The 24,956-nt window shown below is 36.2% G+C and overlaps 2 protein-coding genes across 6 annotated transcripts in view; both read right to left on the bottom strand.

Moving 5' to 3' along the window:
• LOC124306066 (protein MTSS 2) overlaps positions 1-20,618 on the bottom strand; it is a 53,082-nt gene extending 32,464 nt beyond the window's left edge. For all 3 annotated transcript variants that reach the window (XM_046766199.1, XM_046766200.1, XM_046766201.1), the window contains exons 1-3: positions 19,743-20,618; positions 9,026-9,087; positions 3,428-3,501 (exon numbers count right to left, since the gene is read on the bottom strand). In XM_046766199.1, the coding sequence (XP_046622155.1) occupies positions 3,428-3,501; positions 9,026-9,087; positions 19,743-19,814 (208 nt within the window). In that variant the 5' untranslated portion in view covers positions 19,815-20,618. The remainder of the gene's footprint in view (positions 1-3,427; positions 3,502-9,025; positions 9,088-19,742) is intronic.
• A 384-nt stretch (positions 20,619-21,002) lies between these two features.
• LOC124305663 (CCR4-NOT transcription complex subunit 10-B) lies at positions 21,003-24,845 on the bottom strand. 3 transcript variants are annotated; one of them, XM_046765289.1, is made up of 11 exons: positions 24,706-24,845; positions 23,944-24,391; positions 23,427-23,749; positions 23,082-23,188; positions 22,790-22,941; positions 22,498-22,697; positions 22,136-22,430; positions 21,671-22,018; positions 21,469-21,578; positions 21,274-21,352; positions 21,003-21,181 (listed from the first exon to the last, which is right to left on the bottom strand). In XM_046765289.1, exons 2-11 carry the CDS (start codon positions 24,350-24,352, stop codon positions 21,126-21,128), a joined length of 2,079 nt encoding a protein of 692 aa, XP_046621245.1. In that variant the 5' UTR covers positions 24,353-24,391; positions 24,706-24,845; the 3' UTR covers positions 21,003-21,125. The 3 variants fall into 3 exon arrangements, with proteins under 3 accessions (XP_046621245.1, XP_046621244.1, XP_046621243.1); XM_046765288.1 differs by having other exon boundaries at positions 24,610-24,743; XM_046765287.1 differs by having other exon boundaries at positions 24,565-24,721.
• Between the last annotated feature and the right edge of the window lie 111 nt (positions 24,846-24,956).

Below are 24,956 nucleotides of genomic sequence, written 5' to 3'. Positions count from 1 at the left end.
ACGTTGGTGCAACGTTGGAATCGAGATCGGGTAGATAAGAAAGATAAACACGTGGGTGGATCTATATGTAATCGGAATCCAGAGCCGGGCATGCATCGTACGTAGCAGGAAGTGAAACGATTTTTCATAATCTTCTCCTTCTGGTTGTGCGGCACATTGTATATATATAGACTCCGAGAGCTAGTTTCTTCACCGTCGAAGAAGTCGACTAAACGTAAACGAAACGGCGTTAAATATCCCTCCGACTCTCGAAATTGTCTGTCTAAGCCAAACCGTTCTTTGATATCGGAGGGGAGGAAAAAAGAAATTATATCACGCGTGTATTCCTTCATTGATTAGGGAGTAGATCGAGAAAAAGAAGAAGATGAAGACGGGAAATATGTCTCTACGTCCCGGATCAGGTTCCAGTCGATGGATGGATGACTTTTGTACATTCTTCGGCTGGTCCTTGGAACAAAGAAGATGTCCAGCTGCCTGGTTGACTTAAAGTCAGCGAGAAAGTCTCACGTTGCGACATACGCGAAGACCCTATTGTGCGACCCAGTGATGCAGGAAGAGTGTGTGCCATAGCCTTGTTGACGATGTGAAACCGAGATCCAACGACGCAGTTCGGAGCCAACCGCACACTCTGCACATGCCTTGGATGGATCGTCGAGAACCAAATCCAGCCAAGGTAGTCAGACAGACTATCAGCGCGTGCTACCGTTTCCCAGATGCTTGCGTATCCTCGATTCGAAAATCGTGGGGGCGAAAAAATGCGAACAGACGGCGAACGTAGACGAAAATGAAAAAGAAAGAAAAAAAAAGTAAGAGGAAGAAGGGGGGAAAAAATAGCACAGTGTATACGCAATTAAAAATTACGCAAGAACTTGGTGCGAGGTTCGTGTTGCACGTGCTGTTGCTTTGGCGCCAACGTTTGGAGATGAGACGTAGGAGGAAGAAACGATGACGTGGTCTGGTTTACGTCTTCGTTACAACGAAAGTGAGACGAATGAACTCGAGTTGAAAGAACCGATCAGATTCTATTTTCATTTCCACTCGCGCGAATACTCGAAGAAGAATAAGATGGCGACTAGAAATGAGAGTATCGATTTCGGTAAACAGACTGTCAGACAGTCTGGCGCAGTGTTTTTCAGCCCAATTATCGTGTTCCAACAAGAAAGGTGCAAGCTTGGGTACGAAGTGTCGGTTGATTCAAAGCGACGTATTTTCGTCATGATCTCTCTACGTGCGACGATATTATTGTAATAAGGTAGGTATGACGATGAAAATACCGAATCCAATACGCGGTGACGACGACGACGAAATTACGCATCGCTTTGAAACGAATGTATCGCCGTTTCGATCAGAGACTCTTAACCAAGTTTATACACGTTCCAACGCAACGCCGACAATGACAAGATATGACCGAGCATTATTGCTGGAATTACGTAAGCTAGCGTAATAACGCAACTTGGATTCATTTTACATTTATAACCATACCATACATCGCACCATCACCATTGGTCACGGTCCATTATCCATAACCAGTAGTGATCTAACGTACGCACAGTGTATAATGGATGTATAGATATTTTCTTCTCTTATTACCTCCTCAAGATCCATGATTGATACGAACGTCACAATGGACTATAAGACTGAAGTTGGTAACGTTAACGTAACGAGAAATAAGGGAAAAAGTCATTGTTGCACAATTGTAGAATGATTTCGAATGAGTTGACTTTTTAGAATAAAGAGTATATTTTCGTTAATCATTATTTGCTAAATATCGGACATTGTTAAAGGTACCAAGTAGCGATTTTTCCTAAACACGTATCGTCAATAACTTTCTCCTGATACTAAAACCAACGTTGAGGATCATCACATGTACCAACCATTACATGCTTCACGTTTCTCGTGATTCTCTCCTCACTTTGTACACTTCTTTTTCCTCTACTTGCTCAGCGAATGACATCAACTCCACGCCGCGTATAACGATGATGAATTAAATCAAAGACATTGCTCGTCAAGAGATTGGTTGGAGCTAGACCTCGTTCCACCTCAAGAAACTCAATCAAAACTCCTCAAAATGAACAGACATCAAAGGCGAACTTCTTTCCACGACACCATGCATAAATTAACGAAGTTGAACCTAGCCGTCAAAGTGAGGATCCAAACCTTTTAAACTTTTTGAAAATAGAAATATGCAGTTCAGTTTTACCTTCATAATTCCACTAAAGTAGGTACCGGAGGTTAAATATATTCGACAAAATTTTTGAATTCGTCCTTCGATACCTCATTCCAATGTACATTAGAACGTCTGGCTGTTAATTTCAACCTCGTCATATAGAATGACGAACCCCTTGTATCGTCGATGTAACACTAACGCGTAAAGACTGCGTCACGACAGTAATCATCGGCAGTACCAGGCCCCAGCAACAACGTTAGCGTTGCTCCGACGAAACGTTCGATGAAACAAAATAAACCAGATGATATGGACACTTGCAAACAGTGCAAGTGCGACAACAACGGTACATGTATCATCCAAAGACCATCCACCATGGTCAAGAACCGACCAACTGACCAACTGCCCTGACAGTCCAACGATTTGCAACCGTTGTTGCAGTTGTCCCAGTTCTTTGCTCCCACACTCGACACACCTCGTACATACATATATCGCGTATCGTATCGTATCCACGACGATTCTGAACGCGTTTACGCGCATTCGCGTCTCTCTCTCTCTCTCTTTCTCTCTCGTCCCGCTCTCCACCGCCATGCACCCAACATCGTCGTCGTCGTCGTCGTCTGTAAGTGTCGGACGTGACCCAAATCCAAATTCGACAAACACACCACGTATCGGTCTCCTTTCCTCTCAGCCGCTGTTGGACAGCTTCAGAGGTTCCCTGGTTATATCCCTCCTCCTCGACCGACGAAAAGCCCTTCGAGAAGAGATCTCGGCGCCGCCGTTCTTTCGATATATACATATAGTATATCCTATATGTATATAAATAAAACCCTCGTTCACTCGTTCGTCCGAATTCGTTTCTCACTACGGGAGATTCTCTATGCTCAAAGAAAACCATAAGAATCAATTTTATATTTCCCCTCGATGTAGTATCTATAATATATATACCTATGTATATACAATACATGCGCATATGTATACACACGTGTACGATACAACGGCTTACAATTAAATCTATGTTGCATTTATTTTTCGAATCGTGAAAAAAAAAAAAAACTGTTTGGATGTTGTCGGAATTAGGAAAAACGAGGTACGCCTAACCATTTTGCTCCATCGTCGATCCTTTTTTCGTTATTGCAACGCTGAATCAGTTTCTGAGGTTTACTCTACTTTTTTTGCGGTTTGAGATAGAGAAAAAATCGAAAAAACAAAAGGGCAAACACTTGTAATATTGTTTAAAAAATAACTTCAAACTTGACTCACCTCTGGCACTCGTAGCGGCGTCGGCGATTTTTTGAAACGCCTCCAAGTATGCGGATATCGCTAGAATCGCGGCCCTGTAAAAATAAAGCAGAGGGTTGAAAATAAATCTACGTAATATAAAAATTTATTTGACCGACTCGCCGTCTTTCAGAAGACGAAACATTACAACAAGCGGTGATAAATGTACCCAATATCATTTGTTCCACATCTCGGATTACATCATTCGGATGTAGGTATGTATGTACCTATCTAACGACACACGTTTTATTATACATTCGTCTTTGGCATGCGTTAATTTCTCATTAACCTTTTACGTAAGTCATTTTTCCACTGCTGACCAAAGGTACAAGTATAAAAATACTTCCTACAAGCCGTATACATACCTACGTAGATTGACTAAATTACTGCAGAGATTGTTTAACAGCCGAGAATAAAATATCTCTGAACAACGGCGTGGTCATAATATATATATATATATATATATATATAATTGTTCGATTATAATTGATTTTTTAAATTCGTGATAAATAACTCATGTGTCAATGCGAAAACGTATTTTCGACGTACTTATTAGGTATTGTTATTATTGTTATTATATACATATATATGTAACACATGCAGCACTTTGATGTTGACAGCGCGCGGGAAACTCGACGGTTAAAACACAACATCCGGAAATTAACCGATCCGTAACGAGAAAGAAACGAAAACTGTATACCACCAGGCATTATTAAACAAACGTCACACAAACGTTGCACGAAATTATCAAGTTTAGCATACAAAATGAAGCCAATTGACAAGCGGCACGAGAATAATTTTATTTCCTTGCACAAAGTTGCATACCATACACGTATAAAACGTTACGCATATAGAATAATGTCGCAAAAATAGCCCAAAGAGAAATATCTGAAGCTTGATTTGTTTTACAAGGCCTGTGTTAACAGATATATCTGTTAAAATTTTCTAAATATATATTACATAAAACGTGTACGTAAATAAACCTATTATACATACAATTGTTGCACGTACGTGACATAATATATTTTATTGTTAGCGAGATTCGTAAGGCGGTACACAACTGATTGCGAGAACAATTAAGAAAAATAATAAAAATAAAAACCACGAGAAAAAGAAAGAGAGAAAGAGAGAGAGAGAGAGAGAGAGAGAGAGAAACAATCGAAGACAAATGAAAAAAAAGGGCAAAATAAAAAACACACCGATAATCATTATAATTCCATGGAAAAAGAAATGAATGACTAAGCGACCTCGATTGATGGTTTATCGTGTTTTTCATCTGCTGCACGGTTTAAAATTTAAAAAGAAACCGTGACTTCTAATATACGGGAATTAAAACAAGTATGAAATTTAGTATATTATAGGGTGTGACACGTACCGGTTGGTTGATTGCTCATTTTTTGTCATTCCTCATAGACATTGCGATACGTATTTCGAATTTTTTAAATTTAACCATACATACTACTTGTTCCGATTGTTGGGTAAAGAAAATTCTTGTAAATTAATATTCGAATGAAAAAATTGTTATGTTGAAAAATTCATATTAAAATTTTACAATTGATGACGATACAATATATATATATATATATATGTGTGTGTGTGTGTGTGTGTGTGTATATTCAACACACATATATATCTAAGTTTTAATATCTCTGAATCAACAGAAAGATACAAACAGGAAAAAAAAAAAAAAAAAGAAACTAACGCATATTATTTTACTCGTGTCACAAACAGTGTACGGCATCGATTATAATTGTACACAGAGTGTGAAATATTACAGCGTGAAGAGAGAGAGAGAGGGAGAGAGAAAGGAAAGAACACAAAAGCTACATATGTTTATTACAGATGTGTAAAAGCGGAAAGAACTTGCATGGTAAATGTAATGTAACCCGGTTGTTCAGATCCGTGGAGAACGATTGTTTTTACCTAAATTACCGCGATGCGTTTCATATTGTTATTATTATTATTATGCAGCAACAGCAGCAGCAGCAAAATTATAAACCGACACATAAAAGTATTACGCATATTGTTATATTAGCTGTGTGAAAGAACTAAAATACATTTGATAACTTTACCATTTTCTTCTAATCTTGAAATTATTGTAATATTTTTCGTTCTCTCTACCTTTTCATAATAAATAAAACAATATTTGATAATCAGTTGAACCGACGAGTTGAACGCTATTTAAAGTAATTAACAACAACTCGGTGCATAACGAGAATGATGGATGAATAATTAGGTTAGAGAACGGTATTAGATGATGATGATGATAATTTTTTATAATACCTACATATACATTAATCGACGAATGCTTCAATATTACGAGGCATAAAGTTTAAAATAAGTTTCAAATAAATCAAGATACGTGTAACGATATTGGTTTTCTTTTTTTTTTTTTTTCATTTACTTCCATTATATTTTCCTTTTCCACTTCATTCTCTGCTTTCCGTCTTTCATCCTGCACGTGGTGTACGTGATACGCGTAGTTTTAGATACACGATATCAACCATGCGCAGTGCCAAGGAAGAAGTAAAGCACAAACGAGCGACACTCAAAGAAAGTAGAGGAGATTACAATCACCAGATGTTTGGAGAAAATGCTCTTGGATATACATTACGTGTATTCTTTTACTTTTCTTTTTTATTTTCTTACGTTTTATTTTTTTCCCCGTACGGGAAGGATGTTCTAAAAATGTATGGATCGTACACACATACATACATACGTAATGCCGGCAGGCTGCAGCAAGCTGATACTGAGATAAGGAAAGGGAGAAAAACGAGAAAAAAAAAAAAAAAAATTAGAAAGAATAACGATAAGAACGTGTCGCATATTATAACAATTCGAAGCGTCAACACTTTCGACCAATAACTCTCTTCATCGACTGCCTGCAAACGATACGATGATTTACATATATACTACATACAATATATATGTGGTATGTATATTGTAGACAATACTCTGCTTCTTATATATGGGGCGTTCCGTGTCAAATTAGCAACCCTTGTACCACACCTCCATCGATTTTTATCGTTTTTCAGTACGAGAAGTTCTTACCAACTCAAGACGGTCTCGTGAATAATTTTTGCACATTTTTTCAGCCACGGATAATGTTTATTAAAAAAAAAAAAAAAAAAAAAAAAACATCGCTAAAATAATTCCAAAAATTGGTTTTTTTAATCCTAAGATAATTAAAATCACACCGATTCTGTGATTTAAATTGTGATTTCTGAGCATTGCACGCGATGATGAGATCTCGATGTTTACTTTTTTTTTCGCATGTTTTCAGTTTTTCCATTCGTAAATTGTTGTTGGTTTTTTTTTTCTCCTAATATGCCTTGCTTTAAATAGATTTCAAAATAACATTATTTTCGTGATTCCGTGATGTATGTAGATCGGGGAATAGGAAAAAACTGAAAACTTGCGGGGAAAAAAAAAACAAAAAGTAAATATCGAAATCCCATTATCGTGTGCGGTGCTTAAAAATCACATTTCAAATCATAGAATAAGATGTGAAAAAAAAAAAAAAAAATAACGTTTTAGGAATTGGTTTTTGCAATTTTTTCTTTTTTTTTCAAGGTTTCTTGTTTTAAGGTAGGTACGTGGGGTGTTAATTTGACGTGGAATGCCCCATATAATGTATAGGTATATAAAACATTTATACTCAGCAAGCTTAACGTACATATTACACAACTAGTACGTGGATACACGTGTATGAATTGTATATACGGTAATAAATAACACACAATATCTTTCCAATAATTCATCCCACGGGAATTTATCAATGACGCGAAGAGAATTCATCTAGAGACGGGTCAGACGTCGGTCAACGCTGTTACTCGTTTAGTATCTGACAACATATTTATCCTCAACGCGCCAAATCGATTCTATCTACTTATGTATATATAATATATATAATATACATATACACATATATATATATATATATATATATATATATATACACATACATGCATACATACATGATATAGCACATGATTGTTGTACTGCACACATTTAAATCGAAGTGTGTTTAATTTTTGATATATATATTTTACGAGAGCAACGATGAATAATGTAAAAAAAAAAAAAAATTAAATTCTTGATTAAATCATCTATTCTATTATGCGTGAATAATGAAACATGATAAAATATTTTATCGTCGTTATCCCCCTCCACCCATACGAACGAGAATATTATATATTTTCAACGACGTTATTCTCCTTTACACTTATAACACGACGTGTGATATTTTTGTAAGGAAAAAAAAAAAATCGATTCTTTCTCTCGCAATCAATCAAAGCGCGAGATCGATAGAATTGACGAAAAATTTTTAATTATCTCGTACACCGTACGTAACGTATAATATCCTGCCGTTTAACATATTTTAGGATTAATAATACAGTCATATATACATGTATTATAACATATTATAGGTATAATAGTCGTGAGACCATTTATACGCGGAAGTAACAACTGGTCTATTTATTGCTCTCTGTAACATACGTATAATATGTGAAATATATATATATACACACACGTGTATATATACGCCTACGTTTGGTAACTTTTGATAATATAATGAAACGAAATATACTGTATATCCTACACACATGTATATACACGTTACACATATACATAGGTGGACGTATTCGACAGTAAAGGGTTGGTTTGCGTGGGTAGAAATAAGAAGGATGTAAAAAGTACATAACGCAAAGAGGTACAGCTTATTATATATATATATAGAGGTATGTAACGACTATCATTACATCTTGTTTCACTTTAAAACATCCATTCCAACTGCACATGCGCGATGTATAAATGAATGTCACATACGCATACACCGGGACAATCTCTTGAAAGTTGAAAATCAAACGCGCATGCGCGAGTTTTACCGGCTGGCCATCCCGAGTTTTCAGCTGTCAAACTATTTCTGCCGGCGATGCGGTTGATACGAATTTTCGAGGTTAGAATCTCAAATAATCGAGGCAGTGACTCAGAAAGGTTTGGGAAGCATTTTTTATCGGGTCGGAAAGTCGATTCTTCAAAGAACGGTGGGAATTTAATGCTTAAGCTCTTTGAAAATTCAAACGTACACATTTTTCGTAGGTTGGCCGGCCTGCGTCGCAGACAAGAACATCGCTGCTGGAAAATTTCGCCGACCAATGAGATTTAATTATTCGGCGCATGCGCGGCTGATTTTCAACTTTCAAGAGATCGTCCCGGTATATGTGATTAACGTAAACTTTATGTTTCGAATCATGAGAATTTAACACCCTTCCTACGATAATTCTTATAGTTGTTGTAACTATATATAGGTATAGACGTGCATATTACGCGCGTATAACGAAGGATGATTCAATTTAAATATTGACCATCACAACACCCGTCAGCGGTTGCAGGTTTATTATACCTGCAATGCCGCCACCACCTGTTCAATAATATCCGATGTAGGTATACCTACTCGAGTAGCAATCTTTTCTTTCCATTAATTTATAACACCTCGCTGCACCACAGCGTCTGGTAAAATTGTTTGTTTAAAAAATAATCGCCGTGTGACGGTTGTTAAATACCGTCTAATCTTACCTCAGGCAGGTGTGCAGTTTTGTTGCTTTCGATATAAGGTCTTCCCATAACGGTGTGCCGTTCTGCAAAAGATAATAAGAAGACAAAGATAATTAATTAGCAATCAAGATGACAAGAAAAGAAAATTAAAAAATCAAACAAGTAATACATTAATTTTAATAATACAGCAATAAATAATATGTCAAGTTTAATGTAAAAATTATTCGTCACGGTTATAATTATTTTCTAAATTTTATACATAGGCATATTCTTCTTGTATATAGAAAATTTCTTCATTGCATTATCCTGTAACAAACGCATTGCTCGATTACGATCTGTTTGAAAAATAAAAATAACAAAATTTGGAAAAAAAAAAAAAAAACAGCAACTGTTGTCACTTGTTCCTAGCGATTACAAATTGTTACACGAAAATCGTGCAGAAATCTGTAATATCTACTGCCGGTAATGGAGGATGGGGTGAATAAAAAACTAAATAAAATAAAAAAAAAAAAAAACATTACACGAAATAAAATAGTAGAAATTGACGATTGAGGGAAAAACAGCCTGAAATATGTATGAAAAATTTGAAAAGCATGTAATGCTTTCGGGAAACAGATGTGCAATAATTACGTTACGGAGACACTCGATGTGTACATATATGTATTAATAAACTGTATACATTATGTACTCCGAAAATAGTGTATAATGTGGTCTCTGCGGTGATGAGATATTGTAAAAACCGCCTACCTAGCTTGCGCATACATACGTATACCTATACATACAAATCCATCGATCCCGATAATTTCCGATACTTTATACGTATTAATTTCTTTCTCCCCGTGCGAACCTCTTCAACCGGTTCAACACGCAGCAAACCGAGCGTATCGCAATGTATCGCAACATTACTCGTGTGCAGTTAATTAAAATTTCCCCGCGTATCGTATCAATATGTATACACTACAATTATACACATATAATACGTAAATGGTGAATTTTATTTTATATTCCTCGAGTATTTTAGTAAGAAATAAAAATTCTATCAATTTTCCAATCGTAATAGGAAATTTTGTGACACTTGTAGGCAATGTGACAAAAAAATTTTCAGTTATAAATAATGTAATTTTGTTGAAGGGTTGTAATTTGGACGAATATCGATAATTTTTTTTTTTACTTTTTTTTTTTGTAATATTCATTTCCTCAAGAGATATTTCACGGTAAGAAATTATTGCAGGTATTCGTAAGATGCAGAAACATCTTTGAAAATATTATACAAATAATAGTGAATACCTGGTAAAAACATTGTTATATATATATGTATAAAAAAAAAAGAAAGAAAAAAAAGAAAAAATTACGCTTAGTTTCAAATAACTTTAAAATAATAAATGAAAAATTAGGAAGATTCGTTCCTTCGTAGTGGTTATTTTTTTTTTTTTTTTCTCTTCTTTTTCACTTATCGCGACGAGTAGTTTTAATCACAAGACAATAATACAAAGTTATTGGAATATCCGGATTTTCTTTTTGTGACGTTATAGTCAATTTAAGACTAAGATTCATCGATCACAATCAATATCGGTACAGTGTTCTATACTATAATTGTTTCGGTTTGTTTGCAGAAAAATTTATTTCCGAATAAATCGAGTCATCATCGCGAAGCGAAATCGAACGAATCTGGTTAAATATAGATTTTAAACAATTTTCACAAACGAATTTCAAACCAAGCAGGGATATCTAATTTTCATTCTCTATGATTCCGGTATTTTTTTGTTTTGTTTTTTTTTCTTAATTTTTTCACTATTAAACACGTATTCTTCGTAGCGTGCAAGTATAAAATTTTTTTAAAAACGATAAAAAATAAATCAATAAAAAGTGTCAATTTTCGGGCCAAAAAATTTATCCTTTGCCCAAATTTTTTAATTCGTAGCTAATGCGATCGACATTCTCTTCATATTTTCGCATCGTACGTATTTCCCTGTCTCGCGATTTAAAGTTGCAATAAACGAAATAACGCGATGCGGAGGTGCGGTGGGAGCGACGGGGGGAGGGGAGGGGAGGGGGGGAGAAAATAAAAAATGAAAAACTAATAGTAGCGTTACAGTAACAGTACAAGTAACAGTGCAGCCACCGGGCTTATAGGTTGTACGTTATATATACCTGTGTCTGCTATCTATCTATCGCTGCTGAATAGCTAGATAGAAAGAGAAAGAGACAAAGAGAGAGAGAGAAGAGTGAAGAATTTCTAGAAGACGATCTCTTTATTTCTTTCTTCTTCTTCTTCTTCTTACCATCGATGCCAAAGGGATGCTGCTGTAGGAGAGAGGATGCCCGTGCAAAAACATATTATAATAAACGGGAAACGATAGGAAACGATTTAGTATCGTAACTGTAAACTAACGCCAAGCTGACTTCAATTTTGGTCATCTTTTCTTTTGCAACCTTTATTGCATACGTAACAATGTATGTATGTATGTAATGTTTTACAGTCAACGTAAATTTTACAGCGCTGTGGCATTAATCGATTAATCGGCAGCTTCGGTGAAATTGTTTTTTTTTTTTATTCATTTATTTATTTATTTTTTTTTTGTCTCGTTGATCAACGGAGTAATTTTTTTCAGCGATTGTTTTTCCGATCAATCGATTAGTCGACGATTTCGATCGGTCGTTTTTTTTATTCCGGCTAATCGATTGCTCTACAGTTGCCTCGTTGTAATTCAGCAGATCATTCGGTACATGAATCGAAACCGTCGAATATTCGGAAGAGAAAGAAAAAAAAAAAAAAAAACCGATTTATCGAAACGTTCAGTTAATCGTAATTAATCGGTCAGCGCTATTAATTTCTCGCTAAATTGGGTATATATATATATATATATATATATATATATATGAAATTGTTTATGTGCGGGTAATCAGATTCTGTTATATATATATATATAACAGAATCTGATTACCCGCACATAACATGCTTCGTTAAAAGGTTTAAATAAAAAAAAAAATCTTTTTCAATAAATCAAGGTTCAATTTCTCCTTTATTTTCATTCTACGACATATGTAGCCTAGGTACAAGTGTGGTGTGTGTGTGTTTTTTTTTTTTTTGTAATTTTTTGTAATGATTTTTCTTCGATTCCAAATCCTGCATCGTCGTAACATCACGTGGGTTACGTTGCAACGCACTCATACACACAGTCTCAAAGCACGTACGTGACTTAACGTGTGTAGTGTTAAACCGCGGTTTCAACGTCAATATCCCATGACCTAGGTTCATGGTTCGTTCGAGAAGCGTTTGAACCGAAGCCGCGTTGCCGTGCGGGAAACGCGATTGTTAGAATTAATTAAAACATTCTGGGAATGTGATAAATCAACCGGCGATAAGAAAATGTCAAAGAGTAAAATCGACGACGTAAGAAAGAGAAAAAAAAAAAAAAAAACGTAACTTTCTTTGCTTTGTATAATTTTGTTTCTTTCAGCGTTATTTTCATTTATTTCAATAATCTTCTTCTTGTAAAATAAATCGTCGCGTTCAATGTCATGTTTTCATTTACAGCTTCCATTGCTCCTTTCTGTAATCTTTTATATCATCTCATAATATCCCTCTACAATCTATGGCGTTATTATTATTATCATTATCATTGTTATTATTGTTATCAACTTACTATACCGTAAGTGCCGCGAACTTTGACCAGCGACGATTGCACACGCGCGCAATGATAAATAACACCATCTTGATTATTAACAAAAACAAATAACAATAATAAACATGTAAATAATATTTGAAAAAAAAAAGGAAAAAAAATTAAGACAAATCGTCTGGTATATTTACGATAATATACACATGTATATACATTGTATGTAATATGCATGTTACATACACTAACCGGGGCGACCTTCAATCAGAATCGTTTACAGGTTCAAAGTTCAATTAATACCAGCGACGTCTATAGAGCACGTGTCTTTTTTCCTCCTAATTCTTTCTTTTTTTCTCTCTCTCTCTCTCTCTCCGTCTCTTTTTCTTTCCTTCATTTAGCTACTGCTCCAGAAGACACGAGCCGACGATGTGCGATTTTGCCTTCTTTTTCTTTTTCAAACGAACGATCCACCCGGTCACTCTTCTCTCTGTCTCCCGATCGTTAAGTGAGAATATGGATCGTACGAGATTGACATAATATATAGATATACTTGTTTTAATAAGATCCCATTTCGTTCAATAGACTCTCGATTTTTATGCAACAATAATAGTAATAGCAATAATAAGAAAATTGAACAAAAATGTTTGAATCGGTAATTCGATACAAACACAACGAAATTCTACATAGTAAACGAGGTTGAAGTTATTAACGTTATCGTAACGATAAACATTGGTGGGGGAAAAAAAAATATACTATTTTCTAATTATTGTTGTCTTAGTTATGGTTTATCGAATTTCGAACAATTCGAAAATTGTAAGGTAACGGTTTTTTTTTCCTAGTCACGACTCTTTACGATAACGTTATTGTACCTCGACGTAAGAATGGTAAACGTATTGTCCGCAGAGTTGTCGACCAGTGAGACAAGCGCCGGTCTTTATGATAAGTTTGAAGTTAGTAACGTCAACTGCAACGATGCATATTCTATGAAGATAATCGTTACTTTTGGCAACTTAAAATTGTCCGAAATTCAAATAAATCGCGATGAAGCAAAACTGTGTAAATATTTTATTTTCTAATTTTTCTCAACTCAACCATTACACTTTAAAACTGTTCCGAAATTGAAATACAGAAATTGTTTTTCCAAATTTTATCACGTTCAAACCCTTTAACAACCAACTTTCCTTTTCCTGTGGGAAAAAAAAAAAAAAAATTATTCTTCTGAACCGCTTCAAATTTTTCTCAATAAAAATGTTTGAAATATTACACTTATTAAAACTAGTGGTTTTTTTTAAATTTCTTTAACATGCGTTACGACTGTTCAAATTATTTCAGTTTTTTGAAAATGAAACGTAAAAAAGAAAAAACAATGGTAGTCGAAGTGTTAACGTTACTAAAACTTCAACCTCGTGCTGTCTTTACGTACAGTCAATACATACGGGAACGATCTCTTGAAGTTTGAAAATCAACCGCGCCTGCGCTAAATAATTAAATCTCATTGGTCGACGAAATTTTCCAGCAGCGATATTCTTGTCTGCGTCGCAGGCCGGCCAACCTACGAAAAATGTGTACGTTTGAATTTTCAAAGAGCTTAAGCATTAAATTCCGACCGTTCTTTGAAGAATCGACTTTCCGACCCGATAAAAAATGCTTCCCAAACCTTTCCTAGTCACTGCCTCGATTATTTGAGATTCTAACCTCGAAAATTCGTATCAACCGCATCGCCGGCAGAAATAGTTTGACAGCTGAAAACTCGGGATGGCCAGCCGATAAAACTCGCTCATGCGCGGTTGATTTTCAAGTTTCAAGAGATTGTCCCGGTATAAAATATAACACAAATCTACAGCCAGCAGCTACCGGTAGAACGAGCTTTTTGTCATTCGATGCGAGGAAGCGTTTCTGCTGCCCTGCACCTTGACGACGACGACAACGATGATGATGATGATTATGATGATGATGGCGGTGCTGAGGGCAACCGGCAAAACCAGGATCGAAGAGAAAGGAAAGAAGAGAGAAAGAGAGAGAGAGAGAGGGAACGAAGACGTAAAAAAGCCGCATGGAAGAAGCGGAAGAGGACAAACGACAAACGAGGATGACGAAGTTGAAGCAGACCAGACTAACCGTCGTCTTTACTCTTCTCTTCTCTTCTCTTCTCTTCTCTCCTCTTCTCTCCTCTGCCGTGCAGTTTTAGAGTTCAACTGGTTCCCCTCAAAGGGCGAGAGAATAACCGGCTGCATGTTAGGCCTTTCAACAAGCCATTCACATTCTACTATATCGTATTCTAACTAGAATTATACAAACATTGTATTATTAATTTTTTTCATTTTTTTTTCTTTTCTTTTTTTTTCAAACTAGTTGCTCTCTTGCCTTTCATTTGTTGCACGGTGTCCGTTATGCGTATAATATGTATACAATATGGTATATACGTATAACGTACAACAAAAGAAAGGCAAGAGAGCAGCTTATATGCATAGTAAAAAGACGCAATGTTTGGCGAAGAGACAAAAAACGTCAGGGAATAAGATAAGAAAAAGAAGAAGGAATATATCTCTCTCTCTCTCTCTCTCTCTCTCTCTCTTTATATTGCACTCCGTGCTTCGTTTAAATTGTTATTTCGGATGTAATTATCATGTGCAACAATTTATCGTCATATATATATATTGTTGACGATAAATTGTTGCACATGATAATTATATATATATATATATATGACGATAAATTGTTGCACATGATAATTACATCCGAAATAACAATTTAAACGAAGCACGGAGTTCAATATAAAGAGAGATAGAGAGAGAGAGATAGAGAGAGACAAATAAAATACAGACAAAATCAGTAAAAGATTATTAACTTATAAGGTAAACAGTAGGAATGCGCGGTATTGGAAATTAGATACCGATTTTCGGTACGGGTTTCGTATTATTTCGGTAGTTTCAAACAAGTAAGAAAGTACAAAATTAAAATTTGCACTGAACTAAGCAAGTAGGAGGAAAAAAAAAACTGTACGTGCAAACGAGTAGATAGATAAAAAAAAAAAAAATAGACTGAAATCGAACGCGGAAATGTAAAAAAGTAAATATAAATAATAAATATACATAAAATTGTACAAATAAAGAAAGACAAAATAATAATAACAATAATAATAATAATCTGAGGGGGATAGAGAGAGAGAGAGAGAGAAAGGTTAAGAACCAGAAACCAGTTCCTGACGAATTCGTACCAAAGGGGCCGACTCGTTCCGAGTCCTGATTGCCAGCGTACACCTGTTCGTGTGTTGTTATAATGCAGGAAAAGGAGAAGTAGATTGATATGAAAATAAAACACTGGGAGAAAATTCATAGAATTATATCTAATACTCTCAATGCTAAAAAGGACCGACGAGAAAGAGAGAGAGAGAGAGAGAGAGAGAGAGAGAGAGAGAGACAACTGCGAGATTGATTAAAAATCGCGGTATACCATCTATTTTGTTGTTTCGCGGTTCCCTTCACTTACTTCTCTGTAATACGACAATACCGCGTGTTTCCGGTACGCGTTTGACAATCTTGTATGTTGCATTCATGCCAGTGCACACCGCAATATTGATATTCATCCGTCTTGGCGGCTACGCGCTGTCGAACTTCTTTCTTTCTTTTTATTTTTTCTTTTATTCTTTCTTTTTCGTGTTGCGCAATCTTCGACACAGCGTTTGTAAAATCACCTGACCGTGTTTAAAACAAAAAAATAAAAAAATTATACGATGCTACAAAAAACAGTCGTATTAATTATTTTTTCATCATCCGCGTGAAGGGGGGAGGGGGAATAAAACACAAATTTACGTGACGTGTTTAAATTTGAAACGTTGATAATGAATATCGTGTAAAGAATGAAAAATGAAACGAGGAGAAAAAAAAAATAAAAATTTACGAATTTACTTCTCCACATTCCACATTTGGAAAAATTTTAGTCACACCGAAATTTCGCGCACGTAATTTGTTTTGTTTTTTTTCTTTCTTTCCTTTATCCTTTTCTTTCAACACTACGTTCAGACATCAAAAATTCAATGATTAACGGAACGATTCTGCGGGAAGGTCATTTTACACCAGAAATCATGTCATAAATCATCGTATTACCGTCATTGTCATTACCCTTATCACAGAAATTAAATTTACGTAGAAAAAAACAATAAAAAAAAAAACTCGATAACCTCTCGTAGCGTCAAATCATATATTATACACACATATTATCTTGGGTTATGGCCGACACGGATTCTGCGTGTGAAAAATAAAGCAGCGGACGGGAAGATCGTCGATGCGGTGAGAAGTAAAAAAAAAAAAAAACACCTCACGCAATAAATGAACACCCCCCAACTTCGGCCTCATTTCCATTTTCCTTTACAAAAATATTCCCATCCGCACATGGCTCCTCAAAACGTTCTCTCCTACTATTTACCATCATGCGCGCCGTAATACGAACGTTGAAGAGATTTTTCGGTTACGTTACGTTACGTGTGGAACAACGTTGCACACACATAACGATAAATTGCCGGTGATACGGTTATACTACGTAGAGACGGAGACAGACAGACTTTGCTCTTTGTGCCAGGAGCATGAGCATTCAGTAGCCTTTCTCGGAGGGTTTTGTGCGTGGCTTTGAAACAGGATGCGCGTTGCATCTCTTCTCTTCTCTTCTCTTCTCTTCTCTTCTCTTCTCTTCTCTTCTCTTCTCTTTCGTTTCTTCCTATTCGTTAAAGTCCGTTGCAGCAGCAGTCGGCTTCTTCCTCTTCTTCGCCGGTGCATCCGTCGCCGTTGGGTGTATACAAGAGAGAGCTGTATAGGATAGGAGAGGATAGGAGAGGCTTGTTTACTTTGTTCTCCGTCAACATACCGTCACAAACGACGACGAATGTTTCGTGCACACAGAGCCGCGTTCACCGAGGTGCTTGCATTCGTGTGGGGTGTTGAAATATTAACGCTCGCCCCTCGCTCTCTTTCGTATAACCAATACCAAACAGGCTTATCTTAATACTTGAACTTACGTGCCGCGATTACACGGCAAGCAACCAGAGACTAACTCTCTCGGTGTTGCTGCTCGCTGGGCGAGGAAGAAGAACGAGACTGAAGTTAGCAACGTTGTTGAAACAGAAATTACTATTTTGCACCATTGGAGTAGCTGGAAAAATTGAATTTACAAAATTGAGTCTGTGGGTCAAAATAGAACGGCTCGACTTGAGTTTGTTAACCCTTTCGGTCGCACATTATTGTCCCTGAGACAAATTTTACAACGAGATAATTTTCCACCGTTTTTCGGCTGGCTGATTACGAATCTGAAATCAGACTTTCAAAACTCAAGATGGCGGATTCAATGTGCCGGACGAAAATTTCAAACTTAATCGAATACGGTCAAAAACTCTATGCAGGGTTTTTTTGGTTCGTTGATTGGATTCGCCGTACTGAATTTTCGATATCCGATCTCAGATTCGTAATCCGTTACACCAAAAACCCCTGAAGTTTTTTTTTTCCGGATGCGATAAAATTTGAAATTTACGCCCGCCATATTGGATCCGCCATCTTCAATTTTTTTAAATCAACTTTTTCCTAACAATAACAATCTACATTATATCGCATTAATTACTTTCGAGTGTTGAAAACTTGTTATATAGCATCAGAAATAGGGAAAGAACCGCAAAGCAATGTGTTGAAAAGTTCTCTGAATACACAAGAAATGGATGTAAAATAGGTGGTAAGAATACTTAACACTACGACTCAAAGGGTTAACGGTTCCCTAAATTTCAGGGATTCCCAAAATTGCAAAACAACGAGTTTTTCTAAAGATACATTGTTACAAAAACGTTACAAACTTCAGTCTCGTCAAATAAAAATAAAATAAAAAAAAATTGTTTGGCTACGAAAGAAATGAAGATTTAGGAACATAACGCTACGTTTACAGAAAAAATCCTACTACGAAGAAAAAAAAAAATACGAATATTCCGTTAAATCGTCTCGTTCAGAGTTTCTGTGTGGATGATTATTGATTGATTATTTTTTTTTTTTTTTGCTTTATTATTTTACATATTCTTTACTAACATGTAATTTCAGTTTCGCGTACAATTAAAAAATGCGCGATCAGTAACATAGCGTTTATGCGTACATATAATTATTATCGTGTTTTTACGACCTTCTACGGGGATGAAAAAGACGAAAAATGCGTTTGAGAATTGTATTCTTATAATACAGTTCGTATAGATCCATTCCGTTTTACGACCAAAGCGTCTCGAATATCACATAAAAGATATTCGTTCGTTGGTTCAATCAGAGATAATCCATAATCTTCTTTTCTTTTTTTCTCATCTTTTTTACCGATAACGCACCTATGCATGTGCCATCTATATGACCCATATATACATGTACATAAAAGTGCAGTGAGATTCGAATATGCGTTTTAAATGAATTTCGTAACCTATCGGTATTTATTATTTTTTTTTTTTTTACTCTTAACAATCGCAAAGAAATATTTCGGTCTTTGGAGCAATTTATCATCCGAGTTTATAAGATATAAAAGACGATTCTTAAAAATCAGTCCGTGTAGCTGTAGAATGACCAATATTAAAAAAAAAAAAACAAAAAAAACATACACGTATAATATATGTATACGGACGATTTGTTTACGAGGGAGGGAAAAAACGTGAGCTATTGAAGAGAATGCGTTGAATTTAACGAAGGTAGCAATATCACATGAATCAACGTAGAATCGCGTAAATTGTGCTGTAATCGATTCATGCTGGTTATTCCAACTACGATTCTGCCTTCGATTAGTCAACTCGCGTTATAAAATTGACGATTTCGATTTTAAAATTGGTTAGATTAAATTATCAATAGCGGATAATTCATCTATGAAAAGTGAAAAAAAAACAACAACAACATCAACAATCGATTGCTTATTTTCTGATTCGGAAAAGCGATCGTCGCGTATATTTAGGCAGGTATAGTAGAATGATAGACTTTAATTCGCTCGTTCGTATTGCAAAAGCATTGCATAACCGACTTGACGATTTGATGAAAGTTAAGTAGAAAAAAGAGAATAAAGAAAATAACGACTGATTATATATTTTGTAAATTAGAGACGATCGAGATTATCTCTCTCACCTTCATGTCGACAATGATTTGTTGAAAGAGGCCGCCGAGCGCGCTGCACTCCCTCTCGATGTTGACTTCCATGTTTCTCCTCGTTAATTCGAACTGTTAAATATCAGCGATATTTTGTCGGTCAGACGATGCCCAGGCAAAACTATGCGTACAGAGATATATCACACACAGAATAATCGCCCAAAGTTAAACAAGGTTCTAGAGTTCGTCCGAAGCCTCTACCGCGGACATTTTCCCCCCTTCTTCTTTTTATACTTCTTCGAATAATAATATTATAAAATATTGGTGCAACGTTGTCAATTAATTATTGGAAACAAAACTTTATCACTGAATTATCAGGCGTCGGTGAAGGTCTGTAGTTTTTATCGTTGTTAGGTACGAACACCCACCGCGATTTCAATGAAACAAAACACGGGCGCGGAAATAAAAAAACAACTGACGAACGACCCGAACGATCGTCGAACGGCGTCCCGTTTTCAGGGGGTAATACTACAGGGGCACCACCACCACCACTGCATCTATGACTATCGATGTGCAAACATCAACTGGGGCGAACGAACGAACGAACGAACGAACGAACGGAAAAGCGGGATTGTTTATATTTCAGGATTTACACAGACCTGCGACACACGCACAGTTGCCGAGTAATATTTGCTGATATTTCGGAAACGAGAAACAACCAGCCGGTGAAATCGATTCACCCGATTTACACGGTATAAACAAACACCGCGCTGCTAGGCAGAGACCTTCAGGCAATTTGCCAACGAAAATCCAGACCGACTCTAGACTGCTTCTTCCTCTCACCAGCGCGTCCATACACAGAATCTTTCGGCTCTCGACCGTCACTTCTGCGATCTCCCGATGCACTGATGCCGTTTCTCAAGCCGCCGCTCTGCGTAATACATACACACATACGTCGCATTCAATCATTACGTCTGATCTCTATACTAACTTACCGACCGGGAATAACTCCGAGCTCCTGATTGGCTCTGACTGGCAACTGCATCGCGGGTTTAACGGAAACTGTAACATACGCATGTACCAAGGAGTCTTGTTCATTTGTCATTATTTCGTTTGAAAAGCTATTGTTTTTATAAAGGTTTAGTTTCTTTAAAGTTGGCTATAATAATTCGACAATTGAACTACTATCGTATCTATATTGTAAATATAGAGGTAACACACTTGATTGTAATCAACGTGTATAATTGGAAAATTTGATTGTTAATTTACATGTATAATGTATGCATGTGTGTATATACATAATAGTTAAACTGTATATTTATTGTATAATATAAATATTACAAAGAACGATTTCGCCCTTGTGCAGGTAATCATCGTTGAATTTGATCGATCCCCGTCAGTCTATTATTCAATTTTACAAATTTATTGATATTGCGGACAATGCTGCTTTATTATTGATTTTGACACGTGCGCATTGCCTGAAACCGGAAGATATAAAATTATTTCATTCATTTTCATCAGAATCTAACAAAGTAACAAACTTAAACAAAGATGAGCATAGATCGCTTACCTAATTGCAATTCTATGTATAATGCCAACATTATAACATGTATTGGAACGTCGCAATTAGGACCCTTAGAAATCCACACCTGGGATAGACAAGAATAAATATACATATGCGAATAAATGAAAAAACAGAATACAATTTTTACAATTCTGTACATTGATGAGCGGAGACGAATAAAACAACTCTTTGGTAGATTACCTGCTTTAAAGTTTCTCCAGATTTATCTAGTTCGCCTCGAATTGCGTAAGCTACTGCTAAGTTGTACTGAAGAACTGCTTTTCCTGTGGGAAGACTGTTGGGGTACCAACCTACAGAATAGAACAAACGGCATGAAACCGATAACTAAAAAATTTGATCAACATCCTAATCTGTTTGTTCGTTTCATTTCTTTTCTACTTACTTCTCACAGGTGTTACAAATGGTTCTTCGGATTTATCTTTATCCTTATCCAGGGTTTCGGGAATTGGTAGAAATGTATCTATATCTTGAATATTCTCAGGCTTTAGGTACTCAATAGCCTCGTTTATTTTATTCATGAGAATTAAGCTCTCGGCGGCATATAAATTTCCTAGCATTTTATACGCTCCGGGCAATTTTGACATTCCGAGTAAAGCCTTTGCATGCTCTAGAGCTACGACGTTGTCACCAAGACACAAGGAGGTGTAGGCACTGGCCGCAAGTACGCTTGCCTTTAAATTCAATGCCTCTAGCGCCGTCGCCTGCGACACCTGAGTCGCGTGTTGGCCACCTTGAGGAATTTCAATTACAGTAGACTGCGTTATGCGAACTCTAACTTTTACAAATTTTTTTTGTTATGACAAATAAAACGTTTCAATTTTAGGACCTAATAAATTTCTTAATTCACCTAGTACATGAGACGGCTTCAGAGACATTGGAACAGATTGCGGCCCAGCCATTGGTGTCGACGGCAAGTTCAACTCATTGTTGTCATTTGGTAGAAGAAATAAGGCATTTTTCAAACACAACATTCCAAATTCTAAAGTAGGTTGAGGTATGGCGCAAGACAATCCTTCTGTGTGGTATTTAGTGTCTTTTGATAAAGCTGATGCCAAAATAATTTTTCTGTATATGCCGTTACCGACTACTTTTTGCACGAGATCCTTGCGACGTTTGTGTATATTAAAGTCAATTTCATTCGTCTGAAAAGATTTTGATAAATAAGTCTATAAACACTTACGATTATTTAAACAAATTGTAGACACTCACCGGCTTATGACTATATATACAGCATTCGGCCATTCTCAGCCAGAGACGTGGACTGTTGTGCAGTTTTTGCGCAGATTCTGTGAAACATTCAAATGCCTGCGCTGCACGTCTTGCATGTAGTAGCGATACCCCCAAGCTGTACATTAATTCGTAATGCTTATTACCGCCAAGAGTATAAAGCGGTTGCGACAAAAACGGATCTGCGAATATTTATCAGAGTTTAGTTCTAAGTTGATGCTTTGGAAGACAAAAATTGAATGTTCAAAGTTATGAAAATGTTATTAGATTTTACCAGCATCTTTAACTTGGATGCTTTCAACCGCATTTTTGTTCTCTTGTAACGCTTTTTGTAAATAGAAACAAGCCAAGTTTGGTTTGCCCATCGCATGGTGCAGACAAGCCATATTGTTATAGTATAAAACTGCCGCCGATTCTCCGCTGCTTCTGTAAGCAGTAGATTGACAGTGTAAAATAATGACAAACAAAAAAATAACTAGGTCTTCGAACAACCGATCAGATTGTCTTACAAGTTCCAGACATAGCCAAGATAGTACAAAAATATAGTTGATCCATTGGCAGCTTACTTGTATTCCAGACCATCTGCAGATATGGAATTTAATATTTTGATAGCCTTTCTGTAATTCCCTCTCAGATATTCCAAATTTCCTTTCAGAAGTATAGATGAGACATTCTAAAAACAACAAATCAAAAGCAACCCTTGGTGCAAATTTTTCTACGATCAATATCCAGCACATTTTTTATGTAACAGGTGTATGACTTGTGTCAAATTTCACCGCTTTGCATGATACATCATAATTTTTCAAATACTACTTGAAGATTTAAGAAATATAAGGTTCTTCATCAGGGCACGTTTATATTTCCTGTGAAAAACCTGGTTTCAAGTTTCACTGTTTCAAGATGAAACTTACAACAGGTGTGCCGGAAGCAACAAGAGCCTTCCACTCCTTCTTACACAACTTGAGCTGATGGGTCATGAGGTAGATTCTCGCCTTGTACTTTAACAATTTGATCCTAAATGCATCTGTTGCTGCGTCAACATTATCCGTCTTCTCTTTTTGCTCTTTGATAGGCTTTATAGCGTTCTCCTTGTCTGTCGGTGTGATCTTGGACGTATCCGTAGAGACAAATTGACTTTCAATATAATTTAACAGCGACAATGCTGCATCAGGTTGATTTGTAACGATGTGCAGCTTTAAGAGTAACAGACAGACTTTATGCGCCAGACTCTCCTCTAAAATGGGCAAAATTTAACGATGTGAATAACAATGATGCTCAGAACTTTGTAAACACAAAAACTTGTCAAATGAACTGATCGTAATTAAGACAGTGACGAAATCAGCAACTAATTTGATAAAGAACATTAGTGCAAAAAGGAATGTCTGTAAGGAGCCTGCAGAAGGACGAGCTAATTTGTAAATTGCTCACCCATCGGCTCGACGAATGTGAACAGCTTGTTGACTACTTTAAGAGCCAAGTCATATTGTTTGGTGTGAAAAAGAAGAACAGCCTGATTGTATCGCATGACGCATCTTTCGACATCGTCAACAGCTTCAGTTGTGTTGGCGGTACTTATTTGACCACATATAGCATTAAGACTTTTTCTAAACAGCTCAGTCTTTTTCAGATCACTTTTGTAATACTCGGTGACAACTTTGTTGTGCATTACTTTCAGATCTTTTGGTCTCAACGCCTCTAGTTTGTTCAAGTTGCTCAGACATCCTGAATAAGCGCTTTTCTGAAAATCGGTCAAAGCATTCTGAGCCAATTCACGTTCCTGGTCAGTTATCACCGAGGCTGTACTATCGTTATTGTGCGACTCCGAAATCTCTGTCATCGTTAAATTGATTGATATTGAATAAGTGGTAACAAATTCCTGGAATAAAAAGAGTTGATTAGTTAGTGTTCGAATAAATTTGTAAAACTTATCAAACTTTGATAATTCGTATTACACGTAAAATAACACAAGGAAAAGCAAATCAGGGTTTGACAGATGAGATCATTGTTAGGTTAGGTCAGGCTTGAGAATGACTTTTTAACTAAACTCACTTAATAATTTATATCAATATGAAAAACTTTTAAACAAGGTCACACCTAGTTTAATCACAGATTTTTTCGGGTCAAATTTATGTAGTAATAAATATATCACGTGTTTTTGTTACAAAATCACGGTAAAGAGGTTATGAATACCAATAATTATTTCGTAAAAATCGTCAAACGCAGGTCAGGTGACTTCTGAAACAGTTCTATTGGAAATCCACAAGAGAGCGTTATTAAGTCATTTGGCGTTTGGCAATATCTTCCGGGACGCAAGTCAGTCAACATCTTGCATAATTCACTGCACTTTGTGGCTGTGAACGCATCTCTAACAACTGGTTGTACAAAGTAGTGTTTTGTCTATCCTTTCTGTCAGACAAAACAGAATAGGTTATATTTATTAA

The sequence above is a fragment of the Neodiprion virginianus genome, chromosome 5 (genome assembly GCF_021901495.1).
Source record: "Neodiprion virginianus isolate iyNeoVirg1 chromosome 5, iyNeoVirg1.1, whole genome shotgun sequence".
Lineage (NCBI taxonomy): Eukaryota > Metazoa > Arthropoda > Insecta > Hymenoptera > Diprionidae > Neodiprion > Neodiprion virginianus.
The sequence above is the reverse complement of the archived record's forward strand: the minus strand, read 5'-3'. Positions and strand labels throughout refer to the sequence as shown.